Genomic DNA, 23,674 nt, shown 5'->3' with positions numbered 1-23,674 from the left:
GGAATCAAGAAAAAACACAAATAATGCCTTACTTGATGAAATGCAGTGAGCAAACGGCCAATGTTCGCCAAGCACTCTGGCTGGTGTTGTCCCTTCAGCTCTTGTTTCTATCATTTCTCCTCACTTTTGGAATTCTGAAGTAGGATAAATGTCTCACACACTTATCCCGATTTCCATAATTATTTACAGCGCAAAAATTGACAATTTCAGTGGGTTTTAACGGGCCCGCTACGCTGGAAACAATGGCAAGTGCCTATCTGCAGTACATCGCGTGTAATCCATTTGGAGTAGCGTAAGGACAGTACGGGTCATTGGTCGTGACCCGACTGCCGTGAAACCTCCCTATTAGCGGCCAAAGGAGCACATCCCTCGGGACAGCCCCACTCTCCCCCCGGGGTCAGCGCAGTCCGACCACGGCCGCCCTCCACCCCGTCTACCCCTGTGGGCCGCACTGTCACGGGCTATGAGTCGGCAGCGCCCACACATGGGGCTGGGTGGAGCGGGGCTGCGGCTCCGGGCAGCGGACACACGGGGACGAAAACCCGGCAACGTCCCCGTCAGCTGCAGCAGAGTTGGGGACAGTCTGGTCCCTCCGCCCACCCAAAGTCACTCACCTTTACACCGGCACCCCGACCACCTGCGGAGTCCAGATGCTGGGACAGAAGATGGGCCCAAATCATGTACTCCAGAAGGCGTTGCGTGGCAACAGTACGGGTCGTGACCTCAACGTTGCTCTGCAACTTCCCTATAAACACAGCTGTCATTTCTACATGGTGAAACCAAAATGCCTAAAAATGGCCTTTATTAAAATCTGACAATGTGCATTTTAACCACGTTATTTTTTTTCTATTAAAAATCTCAAATTGTGGAGTAAAGAGGCAAATAAATAAATGATGGGTCTTTGTCCCAAACATTATGGAGGGCACTGTATGCCCCCCACCCAATATCCAAGTAGGTAGAACTCCTTCAATAATATTCCCTGTCGGCCCAAGCCTGGTTTATGTGCATGGTGGTCTGTTGCAAGATGGCCCGGAACCATTTTCTGTTCCACCGCCGGAATCTAAAGACCGCCGCCAGCTGCTTAGCAACGCAGATGAAAGTCGGGGATGAAGTCTTACTTCGGATTATTTCGTGACTCGGACCTTCCGCGCTTCGTGTTGAGGTTGGCACTCGGAGCCGTGCGGGACTGTGCGGCCGCCTGAGGTGAGGTTGCCCGTTGGCCGGGAAGGGCGGGGGGGGGCGGGAGGGGGAGGGGCGGGAGGGGGAGGGGGGGCGGGAGGGGGAGGGGGCGCGGGGGGGGAGGCGGGAGGGGGAGGGGCGCGAGCGGGAGGGGGAGGGGCGGGAGGGGGGGGGGGGGGAGGGGCGGGAGGGGGAGGGGGCGGGGGAGGGGGGGGGGAGGGGGAGGGGGGGGGGGGGGGGGGGGGAGCGGGGGGGGGGGGAGGGGAGGGAGGGAGGGGGGGAGGGGGGGGGGGAGGGGCGCGAGCGGGAGGGGCGCGAGGCGGGGGGGAGCGGGAGGGGAGCGGGCGCGAGGGGGGGGGGGGGAGGGGCGCGAGCGGGAGGGGGAGGGGCGCGAGCGGGAGGGGGCGCGCGAGCGCGCGGGGGAGGGGGAGGGGGAGGGGGAGGGGCGCGAGCGGGAGAGGGGGAGGGGGCGCGAGTGGGAGGGGGGGCGCGAGCGGGGGGAGGGGGAGGGGCGCGAGGGGGGGGGGGGGGCGTGGGAGGGGGAGGGGCGCGAGTGGGAGGGGGAGGGGGCGCGAGTGGGAGGGGGAGGGGGCGCGAGTGGGAGGGAGGGGGCGCGAGCCGCGGGGAGAGCGGGGAGAGGGGGGGGGGGGCGCGAGGGGGCGGAGCGGGGGGGGGGGCGCGGGGGGGGGGGGGGGGGGGGCCCAGGGGGGGGGGGGGGGGGGAGTGGGGGGGGGGGGGGGCGCGAGTGGGAGGGGGGGGGGGGGGGGGCGCGCGAGCCGCGGGGGAGAGAGCGGGAGGGGGAGGGACGCGAGGGTGGGGGCGGGCGGTCAGACCAATCGGCTGCTACGTCGTGAGGGGGGGGGGGGGGCGGTTACGGAGAGCGTCCAATCAGTAGCTGAGCGCTCATCCGGTCTGGCGGCGGCGGCGGCGGAGGAGAGAGGCTGAGGCAGGTCAGTATGGGGGGAGCAAAGATCATAGAGCGGAGCAACATACTCCACACTTGCGTAATCCACTGCATGGAGGTGTCGTGCGTCACTGAGCTCCATGATCTTTGGTGGGGAGACAGGGTGTCAGTAGGCGGGGGAGGAAACTGACTGGGGAGGGAACTGGGGCTAGGGGTCTGTCTAGGGAGAAGGGGAGCTGGGGGGGGGGGGGTCGTGTTCAGTGGGGAGGGAACTAAGGCTCTGTCTAGGGGGAGCTGGAGTAGGAGGGGGGGTTCGTCGTGATCAGCGGGGAGGGAACTGGAGATAGGGGGTTCAGTGGGGAGGGAGCTGGGGATAGGGGTCTGTGGGGTTGGGGGGAGGGAGGGAGAGGGGGGAGAGCGGTCTGTGTGGGGGGGGGGGGGGGGGGGGGGGGGGGGAAGCTGGGGATAGGGGTCTGTGGGGGAGAGCTGGGAAGAGGGGGCCTGCCCGTTCTAGATACCCACCTCAAAAAAACTACCCCTCAGGTTCCTATTAAATCCTTCCCTCCTCGCCTTAAATATACATCCTCTTGTTCACGATTTCACTACTCTGGGTAAAAGACTGCATTTACTCCATTTATTCCTCTCATGAGACATTATTGTTATTATCTGTTTCTTAGGCAATTGAGGATGACTTACTTTCACTCTAGTTTTCTGTGTTCTGAAAGGGCTTTCATGGCCAAAATGGGAACTGCAGACGACTCCACAGATTGGGAAGGAGGTGCCTAGTGGGGTGGCAGATGGAGGCGATGAGCTGGTGAGCTCATCCTGCTGCTAACACAGGGCTTTAGTAACCTTCAAGTGCATGGGCTCATGGTTATTAATACCATCCCAAGTCTACCCTTTGAGTGGTCATGGGGCCGAGATGTCTATGTCAACACCGATGTTGTTTTCGTATCCATGAATCTTTTATTTTGCCTACCTGGTAATATTCCTCCATGGTGGAGTTCAGAATACAATGACTCTTTCAGCAGTGTGTTGGGCATGTGAGCATTGTGATTTGTCTAATGTAGCCAACTTACTGTAACTAGGATAGACACAAAATGCTGGAGTAACTCAGCATGTCAGGCAGCTCCTCTGGAGGAAAGGAATAGGAACCAGAAACATCACTTATTCCTTTTTTTTCAGAGATGCTGTCTGACCCGCTGAGTTACTTCAGCATTTTGTGTCTATCTTTGGTGTAAACAGTGTCTGCAGTTCCTCCTTACACATTTTGACTACATCCAGACCCTGTATTGTTACAGCTTTCCCTGAGAAGCCTTCATCCAGCAAGAATGGAATGAGGCAATATCTTGTGAAGAATACCTTTCCTTGTTGGATTTTATCCCGTGTGTTGATTTGATGGGTGATAACTAAAATACAGTTTGAGCATATTACTTACTACTTCCTCATTTTTCTAACTTGTCTTTTAAAATTTTCCCTTTTGTAGCCTTGCCAATCCATATAGTAATTACATTTCATGTTTTTCCAGTCATACTGCCCTCCGCCCATTATAACCTAAACAAGGAATGTAATGCTAGCTACTGATATTTTAAACCAAAGCTTCTTGTTATTTTACCCGCACTAGTTTACGGTACCAGCATAAATTGTATAGAAGAGGAGAAAATATATATTTTGTCATAATTTTGTTTTTATCTAGTTGAGATGCAATTGGAAACGCACTCAAAGCATCGAAGAGGACCTTTAAAGGAATTGCTCTACCCTCTTGATGAAAGTAATGATGGCAGAAGACAACAGATGACAGCATAATTAAAAAAAACAACTATCTTCACTGTCGTGCCCACTCCCTGTCAGCTAAGACCTCGCTGCTGGTGCTCGAAGATGAATATTTTGATAATTAAGCTTCTCTGCATGGTTGTGGTTTTTACCCTGATGATGCTGGGTTCCCTGTTGCCTGTTCGGATCATCCAAGCCGACCAGGAGAAATTGCAGAAGTCGAAGAAGTTGCTGTCAATCTGCAGTTCATTTGGCGGTGGGATATTTCTGGCTACCTGCTTTAATGCTTTGTTGCCAGTTGTAAGGGAAAAGGTGAGACCGTTTACCTTTTTGTCAATGATAGAGCAATGCCTTAGGCAATGGGATTTAAGGAAAGGGCAAAGTTTAAAAATAAAAAGTAAAGGTTGCAACTCGGGTGAAGATCAAACTTACCAGGTTTAGAATAAAACTTGGGGTGACACCGTGCTGGAATAGCCCAGCGGGTGAGGCAGCACGGTGGCGCAGCGGTAGAGTTGCTGCCTTACAGCACCAGAGAATCGGGTTTGACCCTGACTACGGGTGCTGTCTGTACGGAGTTTATACGTTCTCCCTGTGACTGTGTGGGCTTTCTCCGGGTGTTCCGTTTTCCCCCTACACCAAATACATACAGGTTGTAGGTTAATTGGCATTGGTATGTTGTAAAATTATCCCTAGTGTGTAGGATAGCATTAGTGCATGGGGTGATTGCTGGTTGGCACGGACTCGGTAGGCCGAAGGGCCTGTTTCTGAGCTATCTTTAAAATAAAGGTAGCTCAGGAAAACATGGATAGGCAACATTTCGGATCAGGACCCTTCTTCAGTCACTGAGCTACTGCAGTACTGTGTGTCTTTTGTTGCTGGACATTTTAACTCCCATTCCCATGCTGACCTTCTGCCCTGGACCTCCTCCATTGTCTAAGTGAGGCCCAGTGCAAATTGAAGGAATAGCACCTCATATTTCGCTTGGGCAGCCTACACCCCAGCGGTATGATCATTGACTTCTCTAACTTCAAGTAACCCTTGCTTTCCCTCTCTCTCCATCCCTCCCCTTCCCGGTTCTCTGGCCAGTCTTACTGTCTCCGACTACATTTTATCTCTGTTTGCTTTATTGTTACCTTCTCCCAGCTAACAATGATCTATTCTACATTTTCCTTGATCTCCATTCACTTTGCCCTGTTTTCACACCTTCGCACTTCATTATCTATGTATCTACCTCGCCCCCCCCCCCCCCCTGACATCAGTCCAAAGAAGGGTTCTCGACCTAAAACGTCACCCATTCCTTCTCTCCAGAGATGCTGCCTGTCCCGCTGAGTTACTCCTGCATTTTGTGTCTATCTTTTGTAAACCAGTCTGCAGTTCCTTGTTTCTACGTAGAATCAAACTTACCAGACTGTCTTTGGCTTGATTGTCTTTAGCGAGGAGGCTGAGGCAAGGAGGCTACACTTGATCGAAATTTGTGATTTTTGTCCACTGAAGAAATGGCAGGCAAGTTGGTGCAGTGTTTTTCCTGCAGGATGTGGTTAGTCTGGGACACTGCTGGAGCTTTTGGAAACTACACGAGCAGAAATTGTGTCCAGGTTCAGCTACTGAATGAATGTGTTGGGGAACTGGAGAAGCAACTGGATGACCTCGGGGCCATCCGGGAAAAGGAGAGTTTCCTGGACAGGACCTACAGTAAGGTTGTCATGCCAAGGATACAGGAAGAGCAAAGGTGGGTGACCATGAGAAAGGGGAGTAAACGTGGAATGCAGGAGACCCCGGTGGCCGTCCCTAATAAAAACAGGTACACCTTCTCGGGAGCTGTCGGGGCAAACGACGCTTCCAGTCCGAGCGGTGGACAGGTCGGTGGCTCCAATCCAAGCGATGAGACTTGACCGGCGAGACCGACGTCTGGTAGAGCCATAGTGGTGGGTGACACCATTGTCCGAGGTGCAGACAGGAGATTCTGTGGCGGCAGGCGAGTAATGAGGATGGTATGTTGCCTCCTTGGTGCCAGAGTTCAAGATGTCACGGACCAACTTCAGAACATCTTCGAGGGGGAAGGTGAACAGCCGGAAGTAGTTATGCATGTGGGCACAAACGACGTCGGGAAGAAGAGGAATGAGGTTCTTCCACGTGAGTTTAGAGAGTTAGGAAGAAGACTGAAAACCAGGGCTTCTAGGGTGGTTATCTCTGGATTGCTTCCTGTACCTCGTGCTGGTGAAGGCAGGAACAGGGAGATAGGGGATCTGAATGTGTGGCTGGGGGGCTGGTGCAGAGAGCAAGGATTTAGATTTATAGATCACTGGGATCTCTTCTGGGGTAGGGGTGGCCTGTGCAAAAGTGACGGGTTACACCTTAACTGGAGGGGGCAGGTTTGAACATTCTGGCAGGCAGGTTGTGGGTGACATGGAATCAGGAGATGTAGTCAGTATGGATAAATCTGATGAATTGTAAGGAGAAAAAGACCCTAATGGCTGTTATCTACAGGCCCCCAAACAGTAGCCTGGATATAGGGTGCAAGTTGAATCAAGAGTTCAAATTGGCATGTCGCAAAGATAATGCTACGTTGGTTATGGGAGATTTCAACATGCAGGTAGACTAGGAAAATCAGGTTGGTACTGGACCCCAAGAAAGGGAGTATGTGGCGTGCCTCCGAGATGGATTCTTAGAGCAGCTTGTACTGGAACCTACCAGGAAGATACTCTGGAATTAGTGTGGTGTAATGAATTGGATTTGATAAGGGAACTCCGAGAGGGAGAAGGGAAAATCGGACGTGTCAGTGTTACAGTTGAGCAAAGGGGACTATGGAGGCATAAGGGAGGAGTTGGCCAAAGTTGACTGGAATGGGACCCTAGCAGGGATGACAGTGGAACAACAATGGCAGGCATTTCAGGGAATAATACTGAGGTGCAGGATCAGTTCATTCCAAAGAGGAAGAAAGATTTTAAGGGGAGTAAGAAGCGACTGTGGCTGACAAGGGGAGTCAAGGACTGTATAAAAATAAAATAGATGTATAACATAGCAAAGATGAGCGGGAAGCCAGAGGATCAGGAAATTTTTAAAGAGCAACAGATTATACCATGTTAAATGGAACGGCCAAAATGCAAGTTATTGTGACAGATTTTGAGATTAGTTTATTGTCACATGTACCAAAGTACAGTGAAAAGCTTTTGTTGTGTGCTAACCAGTCAGCAGAAAGACATTACAAGATTACAGTCGAGCCATCCACAGTGTACAGATACATGATAAAGGAAACAACGTGAATAACATTTTGTGCAAGGTAAAGTCCAACCAAAGGCGGTCTCCAATGAGGTAGATAGCAGCTCAGGCCTGCTCTCTAGTTGTTGGTGGGATGGATCAGTTGCCTGATAACACCTGAGAAGAAACAATTCCCGAATCTGGAGGTGTGCGTACGTCATTACTATCCTGTCACGAATCCACTGACAACGGGCAGTTATTTATTTTTTGGTGAAGTTTAAAGTTGTTTGTATTGTCACAGGAAGTTGTCAAGGCTATTGGAAGGAAAGTTAATTGAGTTTGTACTGTACTGACCTATTTGTACTGAAGTTTGTACTGACCTATCTATTGTGTGTCTGAACTCTGTAGATGGCAAGATTTGCTGAAAGGCTCTTTTCAACCTTGTTTTTTTCTATATTGCCTTTGTGAAGGGTGGCTTCAGTTTGGGATGTTCACACTTGGAGCATAAAACACTAGGAACATTTTTCCTCATTGCATACTTTGTTTGCTCCTAATTCACAGGGTAAATTGAAGATAAAATTCTATGCATTGATATTGTAAAATATTTTTCATAACAAATAATTATTTTATTCCCTTTTCCCCTTGGTGAAGGGGATCATGATTTCTTTGAGCAAACTTGACATTGGTGGCTCAGCTCATGTTGCACCTGAAGGAATATGAATGCCAGAAACCTGAATTAAAAAAGAAACCAAAGACAATGCTCAGTGGATCAGGCAATATCTCGCTGGTGGGCAGGTGGGAAGAGAGAGGCATTCATATTTTAGATCAAGGGTCACAAAGTGCGCGAGTAACTCAGCAGGTCAGGCAGCAGAACATGCACAGGTGACGTTGTGGGTCGAGACACTTCTTCAGACTGATTGTAGGGTCCTGACCCAAAGCGTCACTTATTCGTGTTCTCTAGAGATGCTGCCTGACCTTCTGAGTTACTCCAGCAATCTGTGTCTCTTTGTGTATTAACCAACACCTGCAGTTCTTTGTTTCTATCTTCCGAAGGGTGCTTGACTAGTGTATTTGCAGCAGTTTTACTCAAAGAATGTGGCACTTGAATCACTGGGATTAATTTAAGCAAAATAACAAGTGAGGCGTGGATAATGAAAAGAAGTATTTGTGAGCAGACGTAACTTGTTTATACTGAATATTCAATGTGATTCGATGGAAGAGTAGGCCATATCTATGTATGTGTAGAATTGACAAGAACATTTAAATGCAATTTGCTTGCCCGTCCCTCCTACAATTTCTTTCCAAGTAGAGATAAAACTTCCATAAGTGTTGGTTTAAAAGCTTGCATCATGATCCAAGGCATAGCATGAACTAGGTAGAGCAATCTGAAGAGGTGCAAATCTCCACCAGGTGGCGCTTTGATGGCAGTCTCACCTACAGTCTGTCCTTTTCATCTTTTTTTTGTTATTTTTAGCGTGTTGAAAACTTATTTTGATGTGTTAATGTTCTCCAGTTTGTTTTATGTGGGCGAGGGGGATCGAGGGAAACCTTTTTTCAATCTCTTACCTTGCCGGAGATTCGATTGTTTTCAGGGTCGTATCTCTGGTCACTCAGCGGCCTAACATCGTCGAGACCCTTCTTCAGACTGATGTCGGGAGTGGGGGGTACAGAGATAAAATGTAGTTGGACAACTGGAAAGGTGAGGGGATGGAGAGAGGGAAATCAAGGGCTACTTGAAGTCAATATTCATACCACTGGGGTGTAAGCTGCCCAAACGAAATATGAGGTGCTGTTTTTTCAATTTGCACTGGGCCTCACTCTGACAATGGAGGAGGCCCAGGACAGAAAGGTCAGTGTGGGAATGGGAGGGGGAGTTAAAGTGTTTAGCAACCGGGAGATCAGGTAGGTTTAGGCGGACTGTGCGGAGGATCAAGTAGGTTTAGCCATCCTCCGCTTGGTCTGCATTTTGTGTCCATCTTCGATAATAACCTTCTGGGACCTCCTTGCTATAGGTCCATACCTGGACAACTCTGGAGTACAGAGAGTACAGTAATCCACGCAGACCAGAATATTTCATTTCTGCAGATAAGCAAATTTTATTATAGTAGTTCAATTACTGGGCTCTTATCCAAAGGTATGGGTTCCAATTACCATGTTGGTGGGGAATTTAAATTCAAGTAGATTAGTACATTTAAAATTTACAAAGCTAGAATGAATAACGGAAACTAGTAGATTGGCATTGATTAACAAAATGGCACAAAATGCTGCAACTCCTCTAATGTCCATTTTGACATTAACTAATGTCCTTGCTGAGAAACGGCTCGATCTCCTGCAATGTTCATGTGACTCCAGACCCACCAATGTGATTGACTTTTAACTGCACTCTAAAATTGCCAAGCTAGCCACAGTTCAGCGGTCATTTAGAGGGCAGGCAATAAATGTTGGCCATGCTGCTAAAAGATAAATTAAAGTTAAATTGCACCAACTACTGTTTAGCACCACACCACAGCTGTTTGTAGGGCAGCAAGTGTGTAGTAATTCTTTTGCATTTGACTCATCTTTACACGTTTCCATTGGTTTTGCCTCGAGCCATCATCCATTCTCTCATTCTCCTGCCTTTGGACCCGCCCCTTTATTAAGACCCTTCATCCTTATTCCTCTCATTCCACTTTCCTCTAAGCCTGCCACATCTGCAGTTCTTATTCCAGTTCTGGTTTAAAAGCCGGTGATGTGAAACATCATCTTCCCCTATTCTTAACTGGCTGAGCATATCCTCAATTTTCTATTTTTATTATTGGAAATCATTTTGTTTGTTGCGGTGTTTAAAACGTTTGTACCAATCTCATTTTTTTTACAATGAAAGCAAAATGCTGGAAACACTCAGCAAGACAGGCAGCATTTGTAGAAAGTGAAGATTTTCTCCAGTGTTTCAGCTTTTTCTGTCTTTATTTCTGCAGTTTTTTTAAATAAAATTATTTTCATTTCCTATTGCAGGTTCAAGAGGTTCTTTTAGTCGGAAAAATATCTACTGATTACCCACTAAGTGAGACAACAATGATGGTGGGTTTCTTCTTGACTATATTTATTGAGCAATTGATTCTGACATTTCGAAAGGAAAAGCCATCATTTATTGACTTGGAGATGTTCAATGCTGGATCGGAAGGCGGCAGTGATTCAGAGTACGAGAGCCCGTTTATTTCATCAGGACGAGGTCAACCCAACTATAGTCACAGATCACATTCGCACTGTCATTCTTTGAATGTATCTGAGGTGCCCCACTCTAGCCCCTTGCGCTTGATCTGCCTGGTATTTGCCCTGTCTGCACACTCTGTGTTTGAAGGTTTGGCTCTGGGGCTGCAGGAGAAAGCAGCAAAAGTGATCAATCTGTTCATCGGAGTGGCTGTGCACGAGACGCTGGTTGCTGTGGCACTTGGAGTCAGCATGGCGAAAGGAGCCCTGCCGATGAAAGACGCACTGAAGCTAGCCCTAATGGTTAGTGCAATGATACCCACCGGGATAGGCATTGGGATGGGCATCCAGAGTGCCAACAGCCTCGGCAGCCAAATCGCGTCATTTTTGCTGCAGGGCTTTGCCGCGGGAACATTTCTGTTTGTCACTTTCTTTGAAATTCTGGTTAAAGAATTTGAAGACAAGCACGACCGCCTTCTGAAAGTCCTTTCTCTGGTCATGGGCTATGGACTGCTGGCTGGGCTTGTCTTTCTAAAGTGGTGACGATCTGTCTTGGTTCAGTTTGCACTTTCATTAAGGCATGTGCCCAGGTTAGGCAAGTGGTTAGTTATTTCCTCAACTTGCTATTGTGTTATCTTCTAACCTATAGTTCCATCTATGGGTAATGATACTGTTGCTGGTGTGAATATCTAACTGGATTGGTGTTTACTACAAGCGTACTGTGTAAGTTTGTCACTGGGCTCAATGTATTGATTGCAGATCAGCAGAAAGTATTGTAAAAGTAATATTTAAGCTATTGCACTATAATAATGTGCTAGTACTTTTCCTGTGGTGGACTTAATTAATGTCAAATTGCTTCCATCTGTAGATCAGCCTAAAGTTATACTGCTCAAAGTAGTTCCTCTGGACAGGTGCTATCACTGCTGGGAATGTTCACAGTTCAGTCAGGGATTTCACACGCACATCATCACACTACTAAAACCCAAGTGACAGCCTGCTGAATATAACGGTGCATGTTTACTGTGAGATTTAAGTTATTAATAGGTTTTTTTAAAAAGTTTGCATGTTGATTTATTTATGAAATCAATAGCATTTCTCCACAAAATCTATTTGTAAATATTTAACTACTCCAGGGTGTTTTTTAAATAATAAAATAAAATATCCAATGAGAACTGGATACTGCTGAATACTATGGCTGTGTGCCAGTATTGAAAGCAAGATAACCCACAGGAGTGATTCATTTTCCAACTTGCCCAACTAATCACACAGCAGGTTAGTTTTGTATCCTGCCTCCAGTTTGTGGTGAGCTGTGTTAGCAGATTCAACTCGGACGGGTCTGTAGCTGCAACCTTTTGCCTCCGCGTCCTTGGACGAGGGAGAAGAACGTCTGCCAGGATTCTAACTACTGACCCCTGCGTCCCTAATAGAAAATGGGATCAGACTGATTCCCCTTCTCTTCTTTGCCTTTCAACATTCCATGAGAGCTGCAAAATGGTGGCATGGCATAAAATTGGAAGGATGGCTTGTGGAAGACAGGGAGAGGATGACTTGCAGCTTTCTGCTGGCCAATTTTGAAATGTGTTATTTGTTATAAGCAGACAATTTCTTATTGGTTTTGCTGTGGGATGCTGACAAGTAGGAGCACTAACACTAGCGGTGTGAAAGGAATGAAGTAACTTGCACGCCCTAGGTCAGAGTACTTCTTGTAATTTAGCTCACCCTTTGTCATGTGATCATTAACCTTGCCAAGCATTTCTGCTTATTATTAAGCCCTCCATATTCTGCTGTATATTTACTACTAATTTTCCACAGCAATGATAAAGGCCGCAGTCAGTTCTGTTCAGTGGCCTCTTTTGTACATTCACACGGCAGGTGAGACCAGATTTAAGCTTTCCTCTCATGATGCAAACAACACCTTCGAGTGAGTACATCAATTAGCACTGTCGAGATTAATCTTCAAAATGCAGTCACTCGGGAGGGCATCGGAGTCAGTGAAAGTACACACACTAATGATTGATGCTTTAGAAGAGAAAATGTAAATAGTGTTTTCTTGTAACTTTCAAATAAGTTTTCTTGCGATGGTTGCTTTCCAAAAAGGTAGCCCTCCAGGACATAATTCCCGCAGATGCGGCAGGAGTTCCATTCATTGTTTGCAAATGTACGGGAGAGCACTGTTTCCTGTGGAAGGGATTGGCAGAAGTTCTGTGGAGTATAATTGCTCTCTGGGGTAAAACACTGTTGCCTGTGCAATGCTTCACGGATACAGCTTGCTGCTATGTGAAACTTTGAGAAATCTCAGTAAGTGATTTAGAAACAAGTCCATTTCCTCTAATATCCTCAGCTTGGAAAAACATTGATGTATTTTAATTCCTCTGGTTTCTTGAACACACTGACTGTTGCTGACATATAGACCGCTGAGTTGCACAGCTTGTACCAGATCCACGGCTTGTGGGTATAGATATAGTTAGTGCGCCAGTAGCCTATTTGATAAGGGAGGATTTGAATGCTTTTAAAGTAGCTGGGTCTCGAGAATGTAAATATGAAGCTCTTTAACAGAGGTGTCTGGAATGAAATTACTGCAAACAAACAAGTGGCCCTTACTGCTCTGTAGTTTTTTTGCACAACTTTATTTTGCACCAGAGCTAAACATTATGGAAACCAGGTTACACAAAAAAGCTGGAGAAACTCAGCGGATGCAGCAGCATCTATGGAGCGAAGGAAATTATGGAAACCAGCTCTGTTTAAATGGCAAGTGCTGACTGAAATTATATCTGGAAGGATTGTGGATCACCATTGAGTCAATGCTTTGAGTCAATTCAGTGAGAGAAACTGATTTGTTTTTTTTAATTACTACGTTGACCTATTCTACCAACAATATTAAAATATACTTGAAAGACACTGCAATTCCAGGAAACCTCTTTGTGAACCATTTCATTTGAAAGACAAAATGAAGTGTGTATCAATGCAAGACTTTCATTGGGGAACACTTACTGTAAATGGTTTGATTTTGATAGATTTGCCATCAAGTGGAGGTTTGGCAGCATCTTCATGCCCAATGAATAACTCTGCTATTTAGTTATTTATTTGTTCCATAATGGAGCAAGTGAAACTTGTGTTTATTTAATAGCATCTAATGCTGATTCTCAGACTTATGCTTTTTATACAGCACTGTGTTCTGTCTTGTAGAGAAACCCTCTAACCGTGGAGAAGCACTGACTAGGCCACAGATAGTATGCTTTTTCACAATTTAAGGATAAAAGTGCCAGACCAGTATGGTTTAGCATGGCCCAGTGTTTTTCTTTATCTATGAGTTGTGTATTTAGGGTAGAACCCTCTCTTGGTTGCTAGTGCTAGCATGTGGAAGAGAATTGATAGATGGTTCTATACCACTGCACATTTGTTTAATGAAACAGGCAACCAATATTCACTTGCACACATTCAACAGTAAAAGATTTTTCCCTGAGCAAAGTAGGAAAAAAACCCAAATGTATATCCATCTGCTGATCCAGTGATCCTTGTTGCTGACTCTACACCTTTGAGCCATTGAGCGTGGATAGCCATGGGACTGACTGCGGCAATTTCTTGCTGCTTAGAGGCTTATATAAATAGTCATAATGATAATGTACTGAAAAGCAGCTGACATCTTCAGAGCAACAACCAGCAGGAATCAGCACCTTCAGAGCAGGATCTTATGAGTTTTCTGCCAGTCTAGGAATCTCAATAATATGTCAGTACAAAGTTAAAATTGCAAACACTAATCATGGAGCGTCAGACGAGTGTAAAGGCCAACGCTAAAGTGTGGAGTCAATTCCACCTGCTTTCAGTAACAGATTGAGCAGGGACTCGGTACAGAGGCTGCAGATAACTACAGAGGAAAAAACTTTGTATCTTCAGCATATTTGTAATGTAAGATACCTCCGTTTGTTGTCTTAATGCCAAGAGGGCTGTATTGATGTGAATGTACTGTTTGCTTAACTCTTAATGGATTAAAGTGCGTTGCTCTTTCTCCCAACACTCCTAATCTGTCAATGATATGTTACAATTATGTCATTTTTCATCTGTTTATCTTTGTTTTTATACTTGGGTTATTTTTATTCTCTGTATCCTCCTTTGGAGGAAAGCAGGTATGGGAAAACCAGATGGCTCTAAACTACATTCTCCATGACTGTAAAAATATGCAGATATACTAGTTTGTGAAAGGAAGCATTTAGCCCAGACACACGAATCAAGACATCCATCAGTGTCCAGAGAAATTTGAAACCCTTGATATCTTGATTTTTAATTTTGTGAACTTCGACCTTTTTTAATATTAGTGATTTCTATAGTAATTATATTTGATATGGAGTTTTTTTTTCTTTTTCTCCTGCTTTCACAGCCGCTCCCACTTTGGGTGCTGCACTCTCATGATGTCACACACTAAGCTTGCACCTAACTATCCTCTAGTGGTGAACACTGCCTGATACTTGCACTGTCCTCTTCTCTGCCATCTCAAGCAGAAGAGAGGTACTGCACTGAGAGTGCAATTTTATCCAGTAAATATTATCACTGGTCTCACTTTGATGCCAATGAAAATCCACGTCAAATTATAATGTTGAATGTCATTGAACTCTTCATCTTATACCATTGCAGTGATCAACCCGCATCTACTGGCCTTGTGTCTCACTGGAAATCTTCCCATTATCTATTGGTCACTTTTGAAATAAATTCATATTGTACGGTAAATTTTATGCATTTACGATGCTACTGAACTTCGAGTGAAATGGAAACTGAACATTTTTACAAGTGGTATGGCCTGACAGCTCAGTTGTGGTTTTCCAAACAATTGATTGGGTTTCTTACCCACACCTTCATTGGGTGGAGGAACCTGTGGGAGAGTAGTTAATGTGAATCAATTTAGAAGAACAGAGTTGGCACACGGGCTAAATATCAACAGACAAGGCCGTACACTGAAAAGTAAAGTAGAGGCCATTGTCAATAAAAAACACACAATGCTGAAGATGCCCAGGTATGTCAGCTTGCATGAATAGAGTTTTACAGCGTTGAAGACAGACCCTCTGCCCATGCCAACCAAGATGCTGCATTTGCACTCGTCCCTCCTGCCTGCGTTTGGCTTATATCCCTCTATATCTGACCTGTCCATATATCTGTCCAAATTACCCTCAAGCCCTGACAACATACTCTTAAATCTTCTCATCACTCCTTGCAGCTTAACAACATCCTTTCTAGCAGGTTGACCAAAACTGAACACAATATTCCAAATGATTGGGGATGATCAGCCATGATCACATTGAATGGCGGTGCTGGCTCAAAGGGCCGAATGGCCTACTCCTGCACCTATTGTCTACCTTGGCGAGACCAAGCGCAGGCTCGGCGATGGTTTGGCAGAACACCACCGCTCAGTCCCCAGTTACTCCAAAGCTAGAGTAACTCAGTGGGTCAGGCAGCATCTCTGGAAAAGGAATAGGTGATTTTTCGGTCAAGAGCCTAATGCAGCTTCTTCAACTTTTTATGTTTGTCAATGGTATTTTATTTGCCACACGTACCGAGGTACAGTGAAATTCATCTATTTATACAGTTCAGTACAAGTATCACACTGCTACTGTTTGGGAACGGCAAGTTGCCTGCAGGTACTATTGCGATTGTGAGTGGGTATTTTGCTGAACCCCTTGCCCCTTCATATCGTCCTGTGAGATTGTTTACAACCAGTACAGATGTTTTTACATACTTAAAACTTCACCTAAAAGATGGCACCTTTAACAGTGCAGCACTCACTCCATGGAGAAGCAGTCACACTTCATGTTGGGGTCGCTGAAGTGAAACATGAAACCTATCACTTTCTTATTAAGAGACACAAGTGCAATGCGGGCAAAATATGAAACCATTCCGCCAATTCTTCAGAGGAACAAAGCCACCACATTGATAATTAAGCGATTAAAGATACTGTGAAAGTCAAATGAGTTGGGATATTTGGAGCTACTTACACCAGCTGATGTCATTTTCGAAACCAATGAAACCAAGAAATGCTTTAACTGCTTTAATGCCTTATTAATTGGAGAGAACTGTAAATTGATAATTACAGTTCATTTTTCTATATTAAGTGCTGAGACCCCCTCGCTCTACTCAAGCAGCACTGGTTTGAATTGCTTTGAAGTGACGCGTGGTCTCTGATTTAATGGTGAAGATCTATGAGTTGCCAGCTGTAATTAGATGCTGCAGATGTTAATTGCAGTGTCTGTGTGAGGATGAGTTAGTCATTCTGCGCCAGGTCACACGTAGGAATCTCCAGGGAAGTGATTGTCTTTCCCCCTATAGCACCATAATACTTTATGATGCACTTCATAAATATGGATTGCTTTTAATCACACATGTCGTGATGCCACAGAAATGGTGGGATATGAGCTTACCTATTGTGCTGAGTTAACAGGCTTAGTGATGCTGCAATAAGTAAATGTCAAACCAACACCTGCCTTGACCACGGGGAGGGTGGTTGAATTCAGAAGATGTAATTACTACTGAATGAACCTGCTGTGGAGGAACAATGTTCTGTACTGTAATACAGATAAATGCCCGCATCCTTGCATTAAGCGTGAAATGATTTCTACTAACAAATCCACCTACCTTTTTTCCAAAGGTCGTAAGAAGGATGACCAATTTTCCAGCATTAACCAACGACCTTTAATAGACTCCTCTTGGCGCCTGCTGTAACAAGCACAAAATGCGAGAGTAACTCGGTGGGTCAGGCAGCATCTGCGGAGAAAATGGAGAGGCAATGTTTGGAGTCAGGAAATAGACACAAAGTGCTGGAGTAACTCGGTGGCTATCAGGCAGTATCTCTGTTTAAAAAAAAGGATGGGTGACATTGCAGGTCGGGTCCCTTCTTCAGGAAATGGCATCACTGACAATGCCTGTGTTTATTGTCCATCCCTGGTTATCCTAGTTTCCTGAGCCATTTCAAAGTGGATTTAAGAATCAACTTTATTGTTGTGGGCCTGGAGTTACATAGAGGCCTAACTGGCTAAATCCACTCCGCTCAGATCTCCACCCTTGGAGAGGATTATTCAGGATAGAATTTACTCCCATTTGTATTTTAGAGGATTTTTTGGGATAGGATTTACTTCCACTTGGAAGAGGATGGATCAATTAGGGAGAGACACAGCATGGCTTTGGAGACGCAGGTTGTGTCTTACTAACTTGATCGAGTATTTTGAGGAGATGCTGAGGGTATAGTGGTGAATGTTGTCCACATGGATTTTAGTAAGGCATTTGATGAAGTCCCCCGTGGTAAACTGATCCAGAAGATTAAGATACAGGGGATGAACAGTGAATTGTCGTATGGATTCAGAACTGCCTTAATGATAGAACACAAGATTATGGTGGAAGGACAATATTCAGACTGGAGGTCTAGGACCAGTGCAGTTCCACAGAGATCTGTTCTGGGACCTCTGCTATTTGTGATATATATATATATATATATACAGTATATCACTTGGACATAAACATGTTTGCAGATGACACCAGGTTTTCTGAGCTTGTAGACTGTGAGAAAGGTTGTCAAAGTATACAATGGGATATAGATCAGGTACAGATATGGGCAGAGAAAAGTTTCATCTGTGCTGCACTTTGGGAGGTCAAATATAGGGGGAAAATATACAATTAATCGTATGACCCTTAACAGCATGGATGTAGAGAGTTGGTTTGGAGTCAAATTCCATAACTCCCTGAAAGTGGCAACACAAGTAGATAGAGTGGTAAAGAAGGCATATGATATGCTTGCTTTCATAGCAGTAAGTCATGATACAACTTTATTGGACATGGTAAGGTTAAGTCTCAATAATTACATGATGCCAAGTTAAACCCATCTCTGCTTGCATGTGGTCCATGTTTCTTCATTTCCTGCATATCCACATGCCTATATACTATCCTCTTCAATGCCACGATCATATCTACCTCCCGACGTCCCATTCCAGGCCCCCACAACTGTGTGAAAGATTTGCCCTGCATATCACCTGTAAACTTTGGCCCTCTCATCTTAAGGCTATGCCCTCTAATTTTTGACATTTCCACCCTGGGGAAAAAAATCCCCCAGACTATCTGCCGTAATCTATGCTTCCTGTAATTTTATATATCTCACTCAGGTCTACCCTCAATCTCCAACGTTCCAGAGAATACAATCCAAGTCTAATCTTTCCTATCACTAATACCTTCTAAACCAGGCAACTTTCAGGTAAACCACTTATGCACCTTTTCCAAAGCCTCCACTTCACTTCCTTGTTATAACTGTTCACAATACTCCAATCAGAGAGGCATGGGGACACTATCTACACAAACCTTGAAGGGAAGGTGGGCAAACCGATGGCTGGTTCTGGCATCACTGACATAATGGTTATATTATGGATGAGAAGGGAATGGAGGGTTATGGTATGAGTGCAGGCAGGTGGGACTAAGGGAAAATAATTGTTCGGCACGGACTTCTAGGGCCGAGATGGCCTGTTTCCGTGCTGTAATTGTTATATGGTTATATGTACAGTAGTCTGTGGTTCTGGTCACCAAGTTAGATACCAATCCAAAGTTTTTAATGGTGTGACCTTCACAATGTCAAAGTTGACCGGGCTAGATGCAGATTCTTTATTTAATTCAATGTTGGGTGATCTGCCTGATTTTGTTCTTGTTGTTTCTAGACATAGTTCCTTGCGGTAACCAAGGGGCTGACGTGGCCACCTCAGAGGGCATTTAGAAGTTAATTACACTGCTGTGAGCCACACCAGGGAAGGATGGCAGGCTGGCCTCCCTTGGCACATTAGCGAATCCGATGGGTTTATGGCCATGGCTGATATTATCCTTTTAATTAACTGCCTAAATTCCCCAGCTTCTGTGGAGAAATTTGAATGCAAATCTCCAGATGGTGAACCCGCATCTCAAGTTGTTTGTGCAGAAACTCCACCCCCAGGCTACCACTGTTGCTAGAGTACCTGGAGCAACATAGAGGTAATGACTTTCTACAGTGATCAGATTTTTAAAAATAATGTTCCCTCCTGGCTGACACTATTCCCAGGATTGAGGGACCGGTAGTTTATTCCTGATTATGTCAAATGATAAATTGCTAAATGCATTTGAACAATTATCACCATTGTGCAAAACTAGAGCATAGAACATGAAACAGTACAGCACAGGAACAGGCCCTTCACACCACAATGTTTGTGCCAAACATGATGCCTCGCTGAACTGATCTCATCTTTGGCACAGGACAACATCCCTCTATTCCCATTTAAGAAGCTTTTAGAGACGATAGTGGCACCTGAAAGTGGCATCTCATTGAAACATATAAGATTATTGAGGGTTTGGACATGCTAGAGGCAGGGAACATGTTCCCGATATTGGGGAGTCCAGAACCAGGGGCCACAGTTTAAGAATAAGGAGTAAGCCATTTAGAACGGAGATGAGGAAACATTTTTTCTCACAGAGAGTGGTGAGTTTGTGGAATTCTCTGCCTCAGAGGGCGGTGGAGGCAGGTTCTCAGGATGCTTTCAAGAGAGAGCTAGATAGGGCTCTTAAAAACAGCGGAGTCAGGGAATATGGGGAGAAGGCAGGAATGGGGTACTGTGATTGGGGATGATCAGCCATGATCACATTGAATGGCGGTGCTGGCTCGAAGGGCCGAATGGCCTACTCCTGCACCTATTGTTTATTGTCTAAAAGCCTCAAATGCCACTATCGTCTCTGCCTCCACCACCATTCCTGGCAATGCGTTCCAGGCCCTCACCACTCTCAATGTAAAAAAATTTGTCCTGCACATCTCATTAAATTTTCACCCTCTCACCTTTTAGCTATGCCCTCTAGTGTTGGACATTTCCACCCTGGGGAAAAAGGTTCTGACTCTCTCTACCCTAACTATGCCTCCCATAATTTTATATACTTCTATCAAGTCTCCCCTCAACCTCCGGTGTTCCAGAGAAAACAATCCCAAGTCTATCCAACTTCTCCTTGTAGCTGAAACCCTCTAATTCATGCAGCATTCTGGTAAACCTCTGCACCCTCTCCAAAATCTCCACATCTTTCCTGTAATGGGACGACCTGAACTTCATGCAATACTCCAAATGAGTACAACGAATAGCAAAGTTGCAACTCATAGCAAAGAAAATGCTTGTTATTTTTTTGCCATTCAGATTGTCCAAAACCTTTTTACAGTCGATTAATTATATTTGATGTGTTGTCACCATTGTGATTTGCAAAACACCACAACTAATGTGTACATAGCAATTTTCCACAAGCAGAAATGCACCTATAACTAGATGGCCTGTTTTGTGATGTTGATTGAGTTATAAATATTGGTCAGTACACGAGAAATTAATCCACTTTGAAGTAGGTCCAAGATGTTTTACAACCACGTAAAGGGCAGGTCAAATCACATTTAACATGACATCCAAGGACAATATCTCCAACCTTGCAGTGTTTCCCTCAGTACTGCACTTGAGTATTAACCTAGATCTTGGGTCCAAGTCTCTGGTGTGAGATTTCCAATCGCAACCTTTGACACTCATGATTGTAAACATGGAAATTAACCTTCTGCGTTGCAATATCTGTGTGAGACTCTATACAAAATAACGAAAGGTGACTTGTTCACAACAGATTTTACAGCTCAGACTTGAGGACTAAATCTGAAAAAGGTAGATAGATTCTTAACTGGTTCAGACGGCAGAGGTAAGGAGAGTATTAGAATGTGAGAGAAAGGTTGTATGAGTATGTCTGTGTGAGGGTGACCGTGTGTGAGTATGAGAAACAGTGAGAATGAGTGTGTGGGAGAGAGTGGGGAGAGAAACAGAGAGAGAGAGAGAGAGTGTGGGAGAGTGGGAGAAAAAGTAAGAGCTTGTCTATGTATGTGGGTGAGAGAGAAACAGAGAGAGAGAGCCTATATTTTGATGTGCAATAGAGGCTATAGGTTCAAAGCCTTTGTTGTGATGATTAAATTAGCTACATGCTTTGACCTAGATAGAGTTAATATTGATACATTAGATCACGTAGAGTGGAATAGCTGTTAATTTTGGCACCATCCTTCTTTATGCAAACGACATGGACAGCATCGTATTAGTGTCAATTTCAACTGTAGTTTGTGCTCTGTGTTTAATTAAGGACTGGGGATTAAGGCTCAATGTCATTCGAAATTAATGTCATTTTTAACGAGTTTACAAGGTGGGTAATGATATTAATTTTTCTCATGGTGAAAATGTTAAAGGCTAGAGATCAGCTTGAAGGTTGGGATGCAAAGTTTAACGGGGCATATTTTTTGACATAGTGGTGTGGTGGTTGTCTGGAACGTGCTGCTAGGGGTGGTGGTGCAGATACAATAGTGGCATTTAAAAAGCTTTTGGATAGGTACATGGATATGCAGGGAATGCGTGCAGTAAGAGACTGGCATCGTGTTCAACATGGACATTATGGGATGAAGGGCCTGTTCCTGCGCTCCACTGCTCTATGTCTAAGGCAGGTTAGCGAGCGTGAATTGGTGATGTAAATGGGAAAGCATAAAGACGTGAAAAAAAAATAATTTGGGGATTTTTCAGCTTTTACTGCATTTGTTTTAGATTTTCAGCATCTGCGACGTTTTGCTTTTGTGTCACTGGCGTTTATTGTTAGTGGATTATCCTCTTGGAATCTATCTAACAGAGGCCTTCACCGACCATGTACGGCGAGTAGGGACAGGTTAGGAATAAGGTTCCAGCAGTCTTGAGTCCATTCTAAAAGCTTAGTTAAAAGTCACTAGGCCCACTCATCAATAGAATTCTTCAGTCACATCATCTTCTCTTCCTTGAGTAAGAGAAGATATAAAAATGCAAGTTTGGTGTCACTTAACCAGAAATAGAATGTTCGGTGTAGGAAGGACCTGCTGTTGCTGGTCTAGACTGAACACAGACACAAAATGCTGGAGTAACTCAGCGGGACAGGCAGTATCTCTGGAGAGAAGGAATGGGTGACGTTTCTGGTCGAGACCCTTCTTCAATTCTAGGTGCACATGTCCAAGCCTCCCTGAAGGCAGCAGCACCAGTGGCGGACTGGGTCTAAAAAATATTGGTTGTCAGGAGACAAAGGGGGCCCACTTGATATAGGGGGCCCACTTCATCAGGGGCCCACTTGCCATCGGGCAAGCTGACACCCTGGCCAGTCCGCCACTGAGCAGCACATAAGGTGATAGCTGATAAGGGGTGTCAGATCAGGCAAATAGTGATGTTATTTTCCTCTTAACAGAGATGTTAGGGAAGGCACAGGGAGGTGGTTTAAATTGAGAACCAAATTGTCTGAGAAATGGTGGTGGCACCTTACCTACTAAGGCAGAGATAAGGCGTACAGATTACTTGCCTTAGTTGGAGCACAACATATAAGAGGGGAGAGGTTATGGAACATCTTTAAACAATATTGATTTGACTACAGCTGGAAGACAGTGAGCATTTCTGGGTCACCAGACAACAGGAACAGTGTGACTGGAGGAAGTGCAGAGGAGATTATAGATATTACCTGCAATGGTACGTTTTAGTCATGGGCAGAAACTGGAATTATTTACCTTGTTCATATTCAAGCTTGGTTCTCACTCTACCTGTACCTCACTGTACTTGTGCCCGTGACAAACTCAACTTGACTCGAGCAGAGAAGGCAGAGGGAAGACCTGAATGAGATACACAAAATGAACAGGAGCAATTGATAACACAGACAGTGATGTACGTTTTCCCTCAGCAGAGGTGCTTATAACCAGAGAGCATAAGTTTAAGGTAAACAGCAGAAGATATGATAGCAGAACAAGGGCACAACGGTAGAGCTCTCTGCCATTTCAAGAGTGAGTTAGATTTAGCTCTTAGGGCTATAGGAATCAAAGTATATGTGGAAAAAGCAGGAATGGGGTTCTGATTTTAGATGATCAGCCATGATCATATTGAATGGCGATGCTGGCTCGAAGGGCCGAATGGCCTATTCCTGCACCTATTTTTCTATGTTTCTATGTTTACAGCATCAGAGACCCGGGTTCAATCCTAACTACAGAGTTTATATGTTCTGCCTGGGACCACGTGGGTTTTCTCCGGGAGCTCCAGTTTCCTCCCACCCTCCAAAGACGTTCAGGTTTGCAGGTTAATTGGCCTCTGTAAATTGTCCCTGACATGTAGAATAGAACTAGTGTACGGGTGATTGCTGGTCGGCGCGGACTCGGTAAGCCCGAGGTTCTGTTTCCACATTCTGTTCCCAGTCTAAAACTAAAACTAAATTTGAGAAAGAATAGTTATATCTAGACGGTGGTTTGAAACGGGAAGGTGGAGATGGACTTTCACTACACTAGGTATTTAGATGAGCATTTGACATGCTATGGTATTGAATGGTTGGGTGCTGAAAAATGGGGCAAATATGTACAAATGGCCTATTTCTGTGCTGTGTGAGTCTAACATCCTCTCT

At 45.2% G+C, this 23,674-nt stretch overlaps 2 protein-coding genes across 7 annotated transcripts in view; one reads left to right on the top strand and one right to left on the bottom strand.

The window, feature by feature from the left end:
• The window catches only part of haus8 (HAUS augmin like complex subunit 8), a 281,932-nt gene that overhangs the window by 254,250 nt on the left and 4,008 nt on the right, over positions 1–23,674 (bottom strand). The gene's annotated exons all lie outside the window — the stretch shown is intronic.
• Positions 791–14,257, top strand: LOC129711120 (zinc transporter ZIP3-like). Of its 6 annotated transcripts, XR_008725780.1 has the most exons (4): positions 2,046–2,129; positions 3,780–4,168; positions 10,049–12,905; positions 12,979–14,257. XR_008725780.1 is itself a non-coding variant. In XM_055658530.1 (3 exons), the coding sequence occupies exons 2-3, from the start codon at positions 3,962–3,964 to the stop codon at positions 10,784–10,786; spliced, it is 945 nt and encodes a 314-aa protein (XP_055514505.1). In that variant the 5' UTR covers positions 791–1,203; positions 3,780–3,961; the 3' UTR covers positions 10,787–14,257. The 6 variants fall into 6 exon arrangements, 5 of the variants coding, with proteins under 5 accessions (XP_055514505.1, XP_055514504.1, XP_055514508.1 ...); XM_055658530.1 differs by lacking the exon at positions 2,046–2,129 and adding an exon at positions 791–1,203 and having other exon boundaries at positions 10,049–14,257; XM_055658529.1 differs by having other exon boundaries at positions 10,049–14,257.

This window comes from Leucoraja erinacea, chromosome 29 (genome assembly GCF_028641065.1).
Source record: "Leucoraja erinacea ecotype New England chromosome 29, Leri_hhj_1, whole genome shotgun sequence".
Lineage (NCBI taxonomy): Eukaryota > Metazoa > Chordata > Chondrichthyes > Rajiformes > Rajidae > Leucoraja > Leucoraja erinaceus.
This window is presented reverse-complemented; position numbering and strand designations above follow the sequence as displayed.